The following is a 19,029-nucleotide window of genomic DNA, read 5'->3' as shown; positions in this document are numbered from 1 at the left end:
CTGTGCACTTAATTGTTGTTCCTAATTAAACTTCAGGGAATTTACAAGCCATTTACTACTTGAAGTGGCTAAGCTTGTCATAAATGACAAAACAAAGAAACTCTACAACTTTACTAATTGAGAACTTAATTCAAATATATAGTTACCCCAGATTTTATTTCCTTCCTAAGATTATATATGCTGAAGTTTGCACAAGATAAACGGAGGCTCTGAACGATGAGCAGTTTTTCATGGCTTAAAGGAAGCCTGAGATTTATGCCAGAAATATAAGCTCTGACTACTGGAATGAAACTGGCAGTGGAACTTCATGTACGTACTAGGGCGCTCATCGCTCACTGCATTTCTGAATGAGGCGCACGTTTTGCCAGCAAAGCAGAGAGAGGATTTATTAGCACCGCTAACAGCCGAAACGCCTGCTGCTGTCGCAGCCGAAATTTCCCTTCCTAAAAACACTGCTGCCACGAGCACATATAAGTAGCGACTCCTCCCCACCAGTATTTAAAAACAAATAAATAAATAAAATAACAAGGAGGAACATAGAGAGTCCCGATTTTCCCTCGCCGTCGTCGCCTCCAGCCAGGTCCTCACGAACCGAGACCGAAGTGCGGCCGCTCCGCGGTGCGCGCAGCGCGGGGCTCGCCCGCCCGGGGCTGCCGCTGTCCGCGGTGCTGACGGGCGCTCCCGCCGCCTCCGGGGCTGGCGGGGTCCGGACCCGGGCAGCCGCCGCCGGACCCGGGCAGCCGCTGCCTCCCGCCTCACGCCACAACAGGTGCGCCTCCGGGCGCAAGCGGGTCCCCACCGCCGTCCCGCCCGCCCCACCGTCCGGCTGCGGCCGCCCCCGCTCACCTGCGGCGCGGAGGTGCAGCAGGAGGCAGAGCGCCCGGAGGCAGGCGGCCGCCCGCCACCGCATGGTGCGAGCCGAGGGCAGCCGGGCGCGGGGAGCCGCAAGGAGCCGCGGGGAGCCGAGGGGAGCCGAGGGCAGCCGAGGGGAGCCGAGGGCAGCCAGGCAGCGCCGCAACACCGCGTCCCGCTCCCCCCGCCCCCGGCAGTGAGCATGCCTGGGAGCGCGCTGCGCATGCGCAACGCCGCGCGGGTGCGCGGGCGCGCGGGCGGGCAGCCGCCCTCACCTGCCTCCCCTCCTGGCGCGGGGTGAGGCGCGGGGCGAGCCCGGGCGGCGGGATGGGGCGGGATGGGGCGGCGTCTGACATCGGGAGAGGGGGTCGTGCAAGAGCCGCGGGGAGCCGCAAGCCGCAATAGGGGAGGCAAAAAGAGAGATCTCCGGTTCCAGCGGCATGTTCGGGGAGGAGGCGAGAATGGGTGGTGGGGGGTGATTTCCTTCTCAGCTCCCAGCTGAAGCAGCAGTCGGGGTTCCTGCTGCAGCGGGGCGGTGGAGATTGCATCTCCCCGATCTTGCAGCGCCGGTGAAGCGATCTCAGGAGTTTGGACAGGTCTGGGAGGACTTAGACGATGTGTGGGTTTATGCTTGAGGTTCAGGCAATCCTCTTCAGTGTGTTGTGAAGTACGTGCTGTAAAATAAGCAGTTTGCAAAAACTGCATGATGAAAATCACGGCTGATATAGAAATAAAGAAATAACCACTGAACCGCACGCAGTGGTTCAGACCAGGCTGATGCAACACCTACTCAGGAGACTCTTCGTGAATTTGATTACTTTGGTATCAAGAGACCAATGCAAAGATTGGCCAAACATGAAGCAGCCCTATAACAAGGTAATTTTCTAAAAGTTCAGTTTGATCAAAAGATTTGCTGGAGAGTAACCAAGAGAGCCAGTGGCAGATGTGTCACCCAGCGAGTGATCCATCTACAGGAGCCTATTGCTGGATATTGCAAGCAGTGTACGTGCATGGTCAGGTCTGCAGCTGAAGTGATGTGCCCTAAGTAAAAAATAGCAAAGGAGATCAACAGAGCTTGCTTGCTTCTAACTGGCTTTAAATGAGTCTTTGTGCGGAATTTTTCTTCATACAGGGATGGGAAGGACTGCACAGGCCCTGATACCTAGATGCAACTGCATGTGTGACTGTACATATGCAAACGAGCTTCCTTCGCCAGCCCCCACACGGCTGTTCACACACGTAGAGGCAGTCAGGTCGTTCGCTTGACAGCAATATAAGTGAAAAAAGGCTTGGGTTGGAAGACAGCACTCAGTCTTGAGCTCTGCCGGAAACAGGGAATTAATATGATCAAGGGGATTTTTGAACAAGGAGTGGTATTTTAGCCCTGTTATTTCAGTAATATCTTTTGTAAGTATTGTGCCTCAGATGCCCTGCTAAGCCACGAGATTTCTGCTGCTTCCTCTACTGTGATGATAATTTGCTGTGGTTATATACGAATTACAGCACATCCTGTTCCAGTTTTATCCTATTAGTCCTGACTAGTAGAAGTGAAAGCTGAAAGGTATGAAAGAAAGAAGTCTTATCTGTATGGTGCACCCCACTCATGTCCCTACAACTTCAGTTCCTACATGCCCAGGCCTCAGAGGTACACATATAGCAAAAACAAGTAGAGGGCTATATTTACTTCCCTCAGTGAGTTGTACAATACCAATTACAATTTAGCGAATTCCTAGGGAGAGGTTAAAGAAAAATTTACTTTCAGTTCTCTGATGTTTTGTAATTTTTTGTCCACAAGTCCTCACCCTTGTGTGTTCTAGGTAAGGATTTAGGGTCGAATATGTCAACAGGATAACTTCACTGAAGCTAATGGTATTGATTTGTCCCCATGTGGTTACAGATGAGGCAGCTGTGGTTTCATATGATTGAATACTGTAGCAATATCTACTCACCTCCCTTGAAGAGCCCTAAGGCACGAAAACCAGATGACTCACCACTACCCTGTTAAGGAAATTATTTTCCACTGGGGAAATGTCTTGAGATACTGTTTTGAGCTCACATCCAAGAAAACATTTAAGCTTCCAACTCATGTATAAGCTGAATTCAATGGGAAGCTAAGACTAGACTAAATAATTTGCTGAATTTTTTATCAATGCATCCTTTTTAAAAGACAGACTTGTCAATGCAAAGTGCAAGCATTACTGTGGAGTGGGAAGTTGTTATATGGAAAGTAAGCTAAAACATATTGCATCAGTTTGAATTCTCTAGCTTCACTAATTTTTTAATTTATTTTATTTCCACACAAAAACACTATGTTAACAGAGTGGAGATCATTAGTGTGTGACTTAGTTCAGGAGAGTGTATTAAGTGTTCAGCTGAATGCCGAATATTACCAATAATTCTAAGTGAGGTAAATTGTGTGGGATATTGCTAATTCTTTCCAATATTTTTTCCATAGTACCTTCATCTCTTCTGATATGACATATTGAATGTGCTGCTGAGAAGTCACACTTGATGTTGGTTACAATTAAAAGAGACTGGTCTAAGTGTTAGAGTTCTTGCTGTTTTCCTCCTACCACATTGACTAGATCATCTTCCTTGTCTGGAAATAATTTTTCACTAGACTTTCATTGACAAATTGCTTTAAGAGGAAGCTAAAATAGTGAAAGCAAAATTCAAAACCTCTCTTTAGTTTAAGAAGCAGCAATACATAGATTATCAAGCAGGGAATATATCTGAAGGAGAGAGAATCACACCTTTTTCTGACATGAGTAATAAGGATCCTCATATCTCTTGCCCCTTGACAAGCTTCAGCAAAAAAACTGAAGCAGTGTTTTTTAATAAATGAGAACAGGTTGGAGGGGGAAGAGGAGGGGTGAGAGGAGGTTATGTGTGTAGATCAAAGGATTCTTTAGAGACATAAATGCAAATCAGAAAAATAGCTACTTTTTGGTAAGTGCATGTGTGAATATACAGTAATCTCAGCAGAGGAAAGCTCATGGCATGTACAATTATGTCCCACACTAAATGATGTTGCCAGTAGGGGAAGAGGGCTTCTTTTCACACAGTGCAGAAAGGTAACTGGAAATGTGTCAGGGAACAGCATGTGTCCTGGGAGATTGCCAGTGGGCAAAGTCATAATTGCACCGATGCAAATCTGTCATATTCCCCAATGAGTTTTGTCAATATCAGATTACAGCCTTCTAAAGTGGTTTGAGACCCTCCAGTGTATTTTTGGCTTAATCTCTAATATAGACATGAAAAACTGACACTGACTGAGCTGAGAGTACAAAAACTTTGATTGCAAGGTGAGGGGGGGAGGGAAGAGAGAGGATGCAAGGATATTTTAGTCTCTGAGCTACTAATTTGTGACTATGTGTGTAGATCTGAAACTTCAAGATCATTATTCAGAATTTTGCAAGACCACATTATAACTTTAATATAACTTTTTTTTTTAATTTAACAAAGATGTTGTCTATAGCTCAAATGGAAACAATTCACTCCTGTTTGATGGGGCTGTTGGGAAAGAATCAAATGGATTCAGGTGCACCTGACCAAAAGCTGCTTGTTAAAGACACAAGGCAGGTAACTGTTAATCGGCAGCCTGAGCAGCTAAGTACTAAATGAGACCTGTAAGGGGCTGGTGTAGTCCTAACCAGTACTGAGTAACCTACCAATACATGAACACTTGCAAATGGATTTAGCCATGGCTGTCTGTCCAGGTCCATTCAAAGCAAGTATGTGGAACAGCAAGTGGCAGTTCTTATTTCATACAGGCCAGGTACCATTTCATCATTTCCTCAGATTTCAAATTCTTCTCTCTTTTCTGCTATTCATACCATAGGGTAGTAGAGTTATCATCCTCCAATATTCTACAAGGGCCATCAAGATTTATAAAGTCAGGTGCTTCAAACTACAACACAGCCAGAAAAAGACATAAGAAGAAGTTTCAGATTATCCTTAAAAGACCTTTAGTCAAGGCTAGGAATAGCTGTCTTGAAATATACTTATTTGTATAGTCAGTTATTTTATGTCAAAGTAGTTTGATATGATATGCCTTTCTCATGAAATATTGGTAAAGTACCTGCAAATATGCCTATGTGTACACTAATATGCATTTAAATATGGAAGGTAAGTTACCTTTGGTTACTAATAACTACATAGTACATCTCTGAATGACGCAGTAACTAAAGTAAATTGCTCAGTACTATTTATATGCTAAATTTAAACTTCTCAACACAGAGGTAACTACGTTTGTGTAAAGATAAGTGAATCAAACCTTGGGCAACTCTGATCTAACCCATAGATGTCAGTTTTAGGTTAAAGTCAGGTTCAGATAAGATGAGGGAATCTGGACATTTGACTATTTGCAATATTACTTTCAAATGGTTTGCTTTGATGTATTTCAAGAAGAGTAGCATTCCTTGAAATAGGAAATAAAAGAAAAATCAGTCAAAATCTTATTAACTGAATATGCAATTTTGTGCAAAGCTGTCTCTCTTCTCCTAGCTCAAGACCAAACTGCTAGTCATTTCTCTCAGACTGATTTAACATTCACTTAAATCAAAAAGTTTTTACTGATTTTTTTATTTACCTGATTTGGTTGCCCATTGGCTTTTTAAGCAATGTTTTTAGAATATATTTGCAGCAGGAGAAGAGGTTTCAGTGCATCAGAAACTGCAGCACCTTCAACTGGATGACAAGGACATGAACAGGAGACTGTCATCTGTCAGTGTCTAACTGACATTCACGGAACATTAATGGATAGGAGTCATAACAGTTGTCCTCGGCAAATAACAGGTAAACATCCTGTATAATTAATATTCAGCCTAACACTGTTCAGAGATTCAGTGGGTAGAAGAATTTTTTCGTTATTTTTCTTTAGGGTATCATTTGTTTAATTTTTTATTAGGCACACGACACACCGTAATTGTAAAGATCAACATAATTGCTCTAGCTGGAAAGTTTAGATAATTGGTAGGATTCTGTTATCTCTTCATGTCCAGTGAAGTTATACATGCCTTTGCTAAGGGAGAAGGTACATGATAACCCCAGGACATCTTAGGTTGGGCCTGATTAAATCTCTGGATAAAGTCTATCTCTCTCTAGGTATTTTGTTTAAAGATTGATAGTTGTTTTAAAGTATCGGCTCTTCACCTTACTCATGCAGTTACACATAGACAACCCCCTGAAGTTCATGGGTGCCCTAAAAATGGTCTTTTTCTGTGGCCAGTCAAAATCATGGATTGAAATTCCACAGGGATTAAATGCCATGGCAAAAGCTAATTTATTTTCATTCCAAGTCTCAGGCATATTTCTTCAACCTTCCCTTACCCAGGATAAGCCCACAGAATAATGCACATAATATTTGTTCTAAAATCTCTTTCAAACAATTTCTCTCTGGGACAGAAGATGGGGAAATGAATAATATCAGGAAGATGCTAGCTATGTTGCTTAATATGATTCTGGAAGAAAGACCAGTCTCACATCAGTGAATTGGTATAAACTGAACAGTATGGGTTTATGAACTTGCAGCATACTTCTAAATATTTCATGAAGTCAAATATTTTCTTATTTAAAATACTGTTTCTTGGGTGGTGGTTTGTTGGTTTGGGGGTTGGGGTGGGTTTGTTTGGTTTTCTTTGCTTGCTTTTTTTATAAGTATAAACCAGAAGGCAGCAGCCTGTAACAAATTAATATCTCACTTCAATAATACATATAAAATATGTATAATATAATGTTTAAATAATGTTATGGTTAAATGTACTTTTAAAGAGAATAATAAAGGAATCATCAAAGAGATAAAAATCTAGCATGCATATTAAAAAAAAAATTATAGCAAAACATTATTCAAGTTTCAGTCTACAGGTTTGGAAGTATTTTTATGAATTATGAGGACTGTATGACAATTTCCTAGCAAGCCTGGATACCCAGGTACACATAGTTTTGTTGAAAGTGTTATGATTCAGAAATAAAACATAATTTCTTCTTTAGGTAAGAGAGCACAAAAATTTCAGAACATCTGCAATTTCTAAGTCTCTAAGATTTCCTGTCATCCTCCACTTGAGAGGGCTTTTCTTCTCTGGCTTCTCCTAAGGCCTATAATTTTTTAAAATTTTATAATAAATTTTCCATGTTTCTTTTAAAGAGTTTGCCTAATTTTATTGCAACAAACTTGACTCTACCTAGTAATGCCTTTGAAATGATACTATCTCTAATATATCCAAATTTCTGATGGAATGTAAGAACCATTCTGATGTCAGCATGTATCGTTGTTACTGTAAAATGTTGTTCCAAATTTGACAAAGTTGTAAGAACTAAAATTTCAGCTGTGTGTACTTGAGGGCTTCTGGAGGCAGTGACTGCTGTTTGTTTTGAGTTGGAAGCAAAATTCCCTCAAAATGTCATCTGCCCTGACTATTGTTCTAGTTGCTGGCTGGAATGCTCGTGGGATTGCATCAGATCAAGTATATGATTTATCGCAAAGGTAGGAGGGCTTTCTTGTAACTTCTATTCTTAGCAGCAGGCAGTCATAATGTGTGAGGATGGAATATAGGGAACTTCTTCTACCTATTCCTGTTTAAAAGGGAAGCTTAAAAGTAAATATTAGTAACATGAAACAGCACAGGCATTAATACTCTGATTCAGTCTGATTGCAGAAGGATAAACTGAAGTACAGCAGTCAGTGGGGGAAAACACGAGACTAGACAAAAAGTGGCCAGGGAAACAAAAGGAGATGGCAATAGAAGAATGAGGGTCTGTGGACAGTAAACATTCTAGTTTGGAAAAGAATGCCAAATACTTTGTGGGTTGAGAAAAACATGTTCCAATTTACTGATCAGCAAGTAATTTTATTCAAACAAATAAACAAAACTCCCCTCTGCAATTTATAATCTGGAGAAATAAAAATGAGAGGCCAACATTCAGTAATTGTTTCTCTTAATGCTACTTCAGGGACTCCAGTCCTACTCTTCCAGTCACATGGGCGCCCTCACCAACACCTAGGGGACACAATGATTAAAGGCAAGGAAAAGAATTGTGCTTATTAATCATGGCTTTTTAATTGATAAAAAGAGGAAAAGACAAAAACAGAGTACAAACAAAAGGAATGGCTATTTCATTTTAATTATTTTTATTTATCATTTTGTGGAAAGGCTTTAACAAAGACTTTTCTGTGTCACTCTGTGTGGTCTAACCATATGGAGAATATCTACTTCTTCCAAGTAGGAACAAGTCTTTTCTTAACATAAGTAACACAGATAGCTTATAGGTGGATCAACAATTCCAGCTAAGGATTGATCAGACCTGTATAATGTATCACAGACAACCAAACCTATAGGGTTATAGATTATCAATGGGTAGAAGGGCTATAAAGATGATCACGGGGTTGGAGCACCTCTTCTGTGGGGACAGGCTGAGAGACCTGAGGCTGTTCAGCCTCAAGAGAAGGGTCCAGGGAGGCTTTAGAGCAGCCTTTTAGTATCTAACAGGGGCTACAAGAGAGATGGAGAGGGACTTTTTACTAGGGCAGGCAGGGATAGGACAAAGGGGAATGGCTTCATACTAAAAGAAAATAGGTTTAGGTTAGATATTATGAAGGAATTGTTTGCTGTCTGCATAGTGAGGCACTGGAACGGGTTGCCCAGAGAAATTGTGGCAGCCCCATTCCTGGAGGTGTTCTAGGCCAGTTTGGACGAGACTCTGAGAAACCTGGTCTAGTGCAAGGTGTCCCTGCCCATGACAGCAGGGTTGCAATGAGCTGATCTTTACAATCACTTCCAACCCAAACCATTCTATGTTATCAATCGAATTTTCTGGCAGATTTTTGTCTTTCACGGGACAATGCCCATCAATGACAATGTCATAATATTACAGAAATATTCATGAAAAGAAAATTGGTGTTCCCAAGTGGTTTATTTGCAACATTTTTGCTTCACCATTCATTTTCATTTCTCTCTATTTCCTAATTTATATAAGCCAACAGGCACACCATGAAGATCATTGTAAGCTTGAGAATGGGAACAAATGGTGTCTTTGGCTACTTGTTTTACAATCTCATTTTTTTTATAACTTCAAAAAAGAAGCACATCAGGTCAAAATCAGCCTACAGGCTGATTATCCTCATCTACCACTAACACACTCTTGTCATGTGCTAGTAATACATCATGACTCTTTCTTTTGTTTCTGAAGAGAATAATCTTTTAGTTTGTCTGTTTTAAAGCCTAGAAACTTTCTGATACTCAACTCTGTCATAAGGTTTATTTTCTTGAAAATAAAGTTCTTTCAGCCTTCTAAGACAGGCCTTGCTCTTTCTAGTGCCATTCAATGGTGATCTAACTCTTCCTCAGTTGTTTTTTTACTTACACTTGCTTTTACATTTTATTAATAAGTAAACAAATTTCAAAATATAATTAGATTCCTACAAAGCGCAAAGGTTTTTATTCACTTTCCACCCGGCAGCATAAAAGGAAATAGTGCTAAAAATTGAAGAATGGTAAATTTTTGTCTCAATTCTTCAAAAAATATGTTTACCAGTTTACAGATAACGGATTTTTTTTTAACCCCTGAAACAGATCCCTAATTAACAAAGGATGAGGAATTTGTTTACTTATCCAGAATATTTCCTAGTGGAAAGTAGTTCTTCCAAAATTTAACCCATAAATACATATTTTTATGTTCTCCAATCAGCACTGGCATAATCACAGGTAACTTTTCAATTTGAGAAGAAGACTCTGTCAGGGTCGGAAGGATTTAACATTACTATTTGTCTAATAACCATAGTTGAACCAATATTGGTATTTTTTCCTACACTTTTTTATCAGAAAATATCTGCTAAGTCACACGCAAAATGCATCATTCATCCTTCAGCAGCTGGTACCCTGACAGCAAAAATGACTTGTAATGCTCCAAGTGGCTCAGGTCAAACAGGACATGGTCCATGAAATTATTTCAACTTGTTGACTATTGGGAATCTGTACAAGTCCAAGTTATTTATAAAATGCAGTTTGAAGAGAAAAATAATCTGATACAAAAGGTTTTATTAGAAGCATTATGTTTACATTTACACAGCCAACTCAAATAGCTCACTGTTTAGAGTCTCTGCTGAATCTTTCATTCTTTTAAAGCAGCTGAGAATGGCTAAACGCAGTCTCGCTTTTCTAGCTCTGTCTTTTTTTGGATGTAGTCCTAGGTCAGACCTCTTATCTGACTTTGTAATCTGACCGGAAACTGCATTGAATTCCCAGTTAGTGTTGAAGAGCCCTCTCTTGAACATTTAGCATTAACATTAAACATTTCCCATCCATTGCTTCATCTAAAATATGGCCTCTGAGAAATTTAGCTACACATCCTAAGAGCAGGGAAAGAAACAGCAAAGCACAAGCTTGTTAATAGCATTTCTTAGCTGCTGAAGCTTTACTCTTAAAGCAGTCAGGTTTTCATAGACTTCACTGTAAGGTAATTTTTCTCCACGCCTGGTCAGTGTCTTTCTGCAGTGACTTTGTCAGATTGTGGTGTTGTAACTGGGAAAATCGGTTTTGTTCCCTTTGTCCTCCAAACACTATCACATGACTATGGCTGGCCCTCATAACCTGGCTGCCACACAGTCTGACTCCTGTGTCATATTTCCAGTGATGTGTAACAGCTCATTCCCTCATTATAGCAAACTCTTCATCAGATCTCTGCAGAAAAGCTCTTGTTCCGAGAGGAATCAGGCAAGACTTGAGAGACAGTGTCTGTGTTGGTGCCAGTGTGTTTATGACAGTTGGCAGTACTCTTCTAAGAAGTCCTGTGGTGCCTGTCCAGTACGAGGCAGATTCCTTGAGATATCCACATACTATGCTTTTCCCGGAGATAAAACAAGAAGAGCCATAACACAATGGGATAGTCTTCAGATTCCACTCTTGACATTTGAGATATTTGCACAAGTTTTCCTCAAATGTGTGCACACTTCCAGCATTTGCAGTGAGGGGAAAAAAAAAGAGAGAAAAGAAAAAAAACAGCACTGTAAATGCCATGACACAGAAAATGATCAAAAATTCATGTTGCGGTGGGAATTTCATCCATTCAAGTAGCATATAAGAAGGCATTTATGTAAAGTTAACTTCTCATCCTCCAGCTTTAGGAACTACATAGCACATAATGTAAAGATTTAATTACCTTTAGTTTTCCACCAGTCTAGGCCTTATCATAATTTTTGAGTTTCTTCAAATGTTGGCAGATGAAAGTGGGATATGATAATCTAGATGTAAAAGGATTATGCCCTTTAAAAGTAGCATAGTCACAGAAAACCTGTCTCTTAGATTGCTTTAAGAAACACTGCTGAATCTGACCCAGTACCTTTCATAATACTAATGAAATATATGTAATTTATATAATAAAATTTATGTTTACAGCCTGGAGAGATAAGATTGGATATAATGGTCATTTATCACACAGGTGAAAGGTCCCCTCTGTCAATGCTAATGGAGTGTTGAAAACTTCCAGTTTGGTGTGTGTGTACCTCAAAATTATTTGTAAACCCCCAGATCAGTGTGACTCACTGCAATATTTGAGATTTTTTCCTTCATAGGGACATTTCCAGTTCTTTTTGACTCCCTTTCCTCTGTCCACAGGTCCTTGGAGTATCATCCCTCTCACCACTTATTCATAGTGCTGCAATGTAAAATGAATGAATTTTTTAGTTCCAAAAGCATTCTATTTCAAAGCTCTAACATCTTTTCTCCTTCATGGATGTGTCCACACACTATCACAGTCCTGGGCTGAACCCCAGAATAGGAGTGCAGGCTTTACCTCATGGATGAATTCAGACTAGTATCTGGGGAAGTCCATCTGGCTGCAAGTGGAAGTGGGTATGGCTGCTTGCCCTGGGATCTCCAGGATGAGAAGGCAGCCATGAACTCTTCTGGGAGCTTCCCAGGAGTCCAGAAACAGAAAATCTACCAGGAAAGTGCTGAACTAATGAACGACTTAGACTTTGTGGTTTCCTGGCTGATGCAACTCCTGACCATTGATTGACAGCTTGATGCTTGTCGCCTAGTCAACTCTGCTACTGCTGTAATTCTTCTGCTACAACAAATCTGTCCCAGGCCACATACCTACACATTCCTTGTCATGCTTAAGTCCCCTCTTCGAAGTCATTCCCACTTCGTCACCATACTGTCTCACAGCTGCTTTGCCGTTTATGTTCATTAGACCTTGCCAGAGATGAGCAGCACATGCAGTACAGATTCAAGGAACTGTGAAATTCAAATAGTAGAAAAAGAAGCTAGGTCCAAGTAGAAGGCTCAGTCTTAAAGACCCCAGGGAATGCTCACTTTCAGTCAGGATGCTCACTAGATGTCACTGTTCTCCAGAAATAAACCTGTGAGCACTTTTTTCTGGCTGAAATATACTGGGCCTTTAACCAAGTGCAGCAAGTCATATTTTCAGAAACTGAGCTCATCTAAAAAACTTCCATAGTTCAGCAAAAGGTTCTCCAAACTCCTTACTTCACTTGCACTGTCTGATTTTCCACTCACTAATCTCAGCGTAATCCAAGAACAACTTATTTTAAATTTGAGTAGTGGTCCTGGTTCCTGGCAATAGAGGAATCCTTACATTTTTCAGTCTTTTATCTAACCATACTTTATAATATATGACTTTAGAAATGGAGTGATCTCAAAATGAACAATGCAGCCTTTTACACTGCATGGCTGCATGTGTTCTTAACATTTTTTCACTCTGCAGATCAAGAAAATATTTTTGATTACACTTTTCTCCAAGTACTTCATTCTGGGCACTTAATTTCCCATGTCTAAATTATAAATTAGTTTTCTTAGGCTTCTTATATGATGACTATAGAGTAACTGTCCCCTACAGTGGTTCAGAAAGGAAGCACAATCCACATGCTTCTGGAAAGAGCTGATCTTTTTCTAGTGAGTACATCAGCAGCTTAGAGGAAGATGGTTTTCTTTACCTGAGCACATAAAGTTACACGATTAAAATTTGCCGGTGTGAGTGCTCCCAGACGTACTGGACTGTGTTCTATCTATATATTTTAAATTAGAAGTTATGCTACTAGCAAGAAAACAGGCAGGAAGAAGAGATAGAGGAGTTACTGGAGAGAGAGTCATCTGTGAAGAGGATAACTGAGGTAAATCAGGCTGTATTAAACTAGGCTCTTTAGAAAATATTTCAGAACATTGTATGTTTGCAAGCAGGCTACAGCATGGAGTCACTAATAATTGCCAGATTTGGCGGTCCTTTCTTCACATTTGCTAAATCAATAAACATTGCAGAAAAGAGCCCAACCCACCAGTCACCCAAGTGTGTCCAGAACATCATTACTGCATAACAGCATGTTTCAACTTGGGGGGTCAGGCTGCTGACTTGAAGCAGTTAGCTTAGGTGCTCCAACTTGCCTCATGCAGAGCCTACTGCTCTCTAGTGACTCTTTTATTTTTTATGTAGAGAAACTAGGCTGTGAATCGTCCTCAAGAGTGCAGTTCAACAGCATTTTAAGCTGATCAGTGGTGTGGTAAATCCCAGCTCCACCTCCAGCTGTACATTCCTGCTCTTTCTCCCTTGTGTCTGGTAGGTGGTGAATTGGCTCTGTCAAAAAATCAATCCAGAAGAAAAAATCAGAGTCGTTTTCTGTCTTCGATAAGCTCCCTGAAGACATGTGATGTTCGACCACAGTGTTAGTGAAGGGGTAAACTGGTAATATGCCACCGGAATGAGAGAAGGCAAGACCCAAGTCACCATGATTTGGGTTTGCCCATGCTGCTGGAGACCCTCTCCCTTAAGGAGATGCCTGGATCAGCCTGTGCCAAGCAATGGGATCTCCACTCTCACTCACAGAATCATAGAATGGTTCAGGTTGAAAGGGGCCTTAAAAATCATCTAGTTCCAGCCCCCCTGCCACGGGCAGGGACACTTTGCACCTGACTTGGTTGCTCAAAGCCCCACCAAACCTTGCCTTGCAGACTCCTCTCCTTGCAGTCATTGTCCCATATTTCAGGAGATCCCACTGACCTCCAGAAGAGTAAAGCTTCCGAGGCAGATTTTGGCTCCTGGCTCCAAAGGGATAACAAGTGCTGCCTGGAAAGGGTTTCTGTCAATGAAGAGAGGGTGGGAGGGGGTAGCAGGGACACTCGCATTCCCTTGTGAGCAAAACATTAAAGCACAGCTAAGCTATGTGACAGTGCAGACTAAAAGAGCAGTGATGCATTTCTGAGTTGCTACAGCTTTCTCAGGGGCATCTTGGCTCCCACTGTGGTTACAAATTGGGAAGATCACAAATGGCTTGGAGTTATCTTTTTTTTTTAGCCGCAGTGCTAACCCAAGTTCAGCTTGCACAGATCAAGGGAGCGCTCTCTACATATTTAAAATTATGCAAAGCAATTAGTCTTCATTAGCAGCTTGTCTAATTTAATTTCAAAAGATCAAACCGTTTCCCTGTTAGATGACTGAAGTAAAAAACAAAAAAATCCCAAACAAATAAGAAGGGAAAAAAACAAAACCAAAACCAACCAACCAACCAAACAAACAAAAACCCACCAAAAAAAGAGATCCCAAACCCCTGCTACTTCAAACTTGTGTATGACTGCCAAGTGTGTATATCAACTAAACTCTGGAGTCATTACTACTTACTGCAGCTTGTCATCTGCTCTCATTTTATCCAGAAACTTCACATCACTCTTGATACCATATCAGAAAATTTCATGGACAGTCTTTTGCACTACAAAGTGCCAAGTACTGTGGGAGATTGCTTCTTTATTTTCCTAGGAGCAACTAGGAGAAAGACAGAAATTGAAGCCTTTCAACTAGCTTGTAGCATCAAGAGCCTTACATGAATTGAAATTCCTGTCATGTGGAATTTCTCAAAGAAATTCAGAGATTTCATTGAAATTCCTTAGGATGAAGCTAATACAGCCATCCTTAAATAAACCGATACTCGTCGAATTTGGATTGATGGGTGCCTTCACCCACCACCTCTAGGTTTTGTCCGCAGGGTGCTTGTTTCTAAGATCACATATTCACAGTAGCATTAATTGATAGGCTACAAGCAAACAATTCTCTACTCTTCTTATCCAAGTCTGGGAGCCTATGCTACTTAAAGATATTCAGTCTAGGACTGTGTGTCTCCTTGGTTACCCTTCATTGCTGAGAAATAAATGCTAAATTCAGAGATCTTGAAGGCCTGCATGCATTTACCAGAGACCCATAAAACTCTGTGGTCTGTGATTCAGGTATTTATCCTTGCCTGCATTTAAGAAGGCTAAATATCAAATAAATGCTGGGGTTTTTTTTCCAAGTAAGCCACTTCTGGTCTCCGGGCTCTGATATCATTTTATTTATATAAAACTGTATCTAATGAAACAGAAAGCACTCAATAAATAGGCATAAGGAGGAGTGGAAGGCAATATAGTTTCTGACTGTGGTTCACATTCGAAGGAAATGGATGGTCTTGCTTTATTATCCTACTCTTATTTGTTCTTAGAGAGCTTGAAACTTTCTCATATTCAAGGGGCTGGGGAGTGCAGGAAATTGATAGAAATGTAAATCTGGGTCAGTATTTACCAGAGCTCATAGAACTGGAGCAGAAGAATCAGAAGAAAAGGAAGTAAGACAGAAAGCAAGGTGGTCTTGGAATGCCAGTCAGGATGTGACGGTCATGATCTAAATCCCTTTGATTTTCATCCCCACCAGGGATTTGATCCAAATTCTGCCATTTCTCCAGGCAGTGCTCTGAGCAAGGATTTCTTTCCTCTCTTTTGCTGAAATAAGTTCTTTCTGTAAAACTACTGCATTTTTCATGAATGCACCTCTCCAGGCCCCCATTTCCAAATGGAATGTTTGATGGGGTTTTTTAAATTCTTTTCAGTGCAACATAATAAATATATAAATGGTGTGAGTATTGCAATTATGTTCCTTACCACAGTTTTCTGTCTGTTCTTAGACTGCCTTTAGTCAGCCCTTTGTACACCTTGCTGTTTCAAAACCTTTTTTTTAAGAAAAGCTGAGGAGTTAGTTGCTGTGTGAATAAGCAGCTGTTTAGCAGCCAAAGAGTTCTTGCTTGTTTTCAACTCATCATCTAAGGTGCAGTTCAGAAAGTCGAGAGGTTGTTACTGGCAGAACCTTGACTAAAATATGGCTTCAGACATCTCATAAAAAACGTTTTAGGAAAAAACCCAAGAGCACTGAATCTGTGAGAACTGTAGATACAGGGCCTTTAAGGTTTCATGGTCTTCTTGTGTTCAGATGATGTCATGAATAAGGGGTGTTTTTTCCTACAGTAGTTCTTGGGAAACAGTCTAGCCATGGAGCTTGACCCATGAAGCACAAAGAAGAAAGAAATTACCAACTCTTCTAGAGGAGGTCATATTGGCATGGAGGGTGGGAAAATAATTTTTTGGCCAACCAGCTAAGCCAAATGACAGATAAGGAGTTTGGTCACCCTAAGTTTACTCTGCTGTGAATGCATGAAAACAGGTTCTGCTAAATGACCCTTCTGGCCGTAGCTGTACTACATTAACTGTCAAAGGAGCTTTTTATTCTCCTGCTCTGACTATAGAGAGAGCTTAAATGACCATGTTCCTCACTTGGATGAGAATCTACAACACATTAGCTGCCCCTCAGTACTTGTAAAACAAGTTCAAAGGGGGTATTTTCTTCTCTGTAAGTATTGAAGCAAAGTGAGATTTAATAACTCATCCAGGGTCACCCAAGGAGTCTGTGACTGAGCCAGAAATTTAGGCAATACAACGCCTATTTCAGCACTTCAAATATAAAGCAATCTTACCTTTCCCTGTAAAGCTTTCATGATTTGGTCTGTTTTATTTTTATGTCACTTAAGTGGAAGATTTCAAAAGTGGACTCATTTATTAGAACTTATTTGAAAAGAGTAAGTTTGACAGAATAAATTAGTTTCTGAATATCATTTTGGTGTTTCTTACGCATTTACCATCTTAAAATTGTGGTACTACTTTACAATAGAAGAAAGATTTCCTTTTTTCCCAGTAAATCAATGCAGATGATTGCTGAGTATGTTCCATTGGCATTTCCATTTTATTATGAAAATATTCACCCTTTGGTCTTGTGGGAGGAGAAGGTTGTGACTGAAAGATGATTTGCTTGGCAAACCAGCAGACTCTCCATACTTCAATTTTTCCTTCTTCAATCCCAGATGCTTTTGAGACTTTACAGTGCTGTTTCACTAATATGAAAAGGCATATTCTTTCCCTACAGGCTCCATGTGCTCCTCATCCATTGCTCTAAGTACCCCTGTTCTTGACTCCAGACTGAAGGCTTCCTTTGACAGTGATTGATGGCCACCCTCTCACAGGAAGAATGACTAACTCCAACCTGTGAGTATTGGAGGCGCTACGGAATATATCTGCTGTACTATTTATTTTGGGAGGCAGAAGTGTGCCCACATTTTTATTCTTGGAATAAACATTCTGACATTTTCTGGCAGGTGTGAATGCTGTAACGTACCAGCAGGCAGAAAAAACCCTAAAATGACAGCTTCTAACCTCTCTGATGGAAACACACTGACTATTACTAATGTGAAAATTGTAAACCCTCACCAGATTTCATATGAATTGTATCACTTGGGAAGCCAAATTTTGATCTTAAGGGTCCCCTGGCAGCCCAAAAGAGATGAATATTTTTTCAATGGTGCCTATTTGCTCTTCAAAACCAAATCCAAACCATAAGACAACTGTATAATGAATTATGTAAATTTCAAACCTCAACCTGATTGTGGCCAACTCATTTTGCCAATAGTCTGAAAAGATTATCCCTAATGTTTAAGTGACAGCATGCAGAACCCTTCTCAAACCTCTTTCAGCTGTTGTCTCATCAAATGTGCATTGCTGTAGGTGGCTGATGTGAAGGGATAATTTCACTTTCTATTTGGTCTAAGATCAGCAAAAATTAGTCTTAATTTTACCTTGCTTTATTCCAACACTTGCCTAGAAATTTACATAAGAACTTTTAAAAGAAATATTTAAGAAAACCTGTTACAATAATAGTTCCTTCCACATTATTTAATAAGAGATGTCTTGACTGTGCTGTCTTAGAAGCTAGGAGTATATATACATAAACATTAAAAATCAGAGGTGGGACATATCCTTTTTACCCTGAATCCCACGTATGCATAATTCTAGACTATAAATAGTAAGTATTTTGATTGTCATTGGTCTATTGAGAGATAATCTCAAATTTTGAATTAAATGAAGTATTGGTATAACACGAACCTTCTGGTGTCAACCAGGACAACATAGAAGAAATAGGAAAATACAGGACTCAAAATGGGAAAATTATAATAAATTACAGTATATAGGGCAGAATTAAAAGAATTCTGGATATATTGCAAGAAAGTCATAGATAAATTAAAATTTTCCCCTGATTATATGCACTGTATTAACAGCTATATCTACTACTCTACTAATCAAAGAACATTTTAGTTGTGAAAAATTGCAGCTTAAAAATTAATCTATCCCATCTGACTCGAGCAATATAAGTCAATACTTACCCATTTTGGACAAGTACACACAGAACAATTTGTCCAAGAAAATGTCCATTAAATCATTTCAGTGTTTTAACACTGCCACAAGAACAGAGTATCCTGAGAAGCCAAGGTTGAGGTGTCTAACTGAAGGCATAATCGAGTCTGTCACTAACCTATTTCAGTGCCTCAGAAGTTGCTTCACTGCTCTGTGCCTCAGTTCCCCATTTCTGTAACCATCATGCCGTATCACTGTGAGACTCTTCAAGACCTGAGTTATAGTTTTTATCACAACAAATATTTGAGGTTTAGTTTGGGGACTGGTGAAGTCCTGTTTATATAGCATCGCTGGAACAATACCATTTCCAGAACGTGTTGCTATTCATATGTGACTGAATAATAAATAATCAAATGTGAATAACTATAGCTAAGAACAAATGGGCTCATCTCTGCACAGATGCCTTGTTCATAAGCAAATTGTTCATATGCACAAATGTCTGAGAGCACAACTGAGATGAAAAATATTTAGCATTTGAATGAATGTGGGACTGCCAAACCACAGTGTCAGACCACCAACATTCATGGCATTGGTATAAAATCCGAATATTAAGAAATACTACATTTTTTGTTTCTTTTTACTGGTCTTCTGGTTTTTGAGCCTGACAGGATCATTTTTTTCCATCTTT

General features: G+C 40.2%; 1 protein-coding gene across 3 annotated transcripts in view; it reads right to left on the bottom strand.

Annotated features, from left to right (window-relative positions):
* The window catches only part of PTPRR (protein tyrosine phosphatase receptor type R), a 140,914-nt gene extending 139,915 nt beyond the window's left edge, over positions 1-999 (bottom strand). For 2 of the 3 annotated variants that reach the window (XM_042017768.1, XM_042017770.1), the window contains exon 1: positions 847-995. In XM_042017768.1, the coding sequence (XP_041873702.1) occupies positions 847-910 (64 nt within the window). In that variant the 5' untranslated portion in view covers positions 911-995. Of the gene's footprint in view, positions 1-846 lie in introns of all 3 variants that reach the window. The other variant, XM_042017769.1, reaches the window with a different exon arrangement.
* Between the last annotated feature and the right edge of the window lie 18,030 nt (positions 1,000-19,029).

The sequence above is a fragment of the Corvus kubaryi genome, unplaced genomic scaffold (genome assembly GCF_017639235.1).
Source record: "Corvus kubaryi isolate FWS band 111438036 unplaced genomic scaffold, C.kubaryi_AGA036_p1.0 137, whole genome shotgun sequence".
NCBI lineage: Eukaryota > Metazoa > Chordata > Aves > Passeriformes > Corvidae > Corvus > Corvus kubaryi.
Note: the sequence above shows the minus strand (reverse complement) of the source record. Positions and strands in the feature narration are given on the sequence as shown.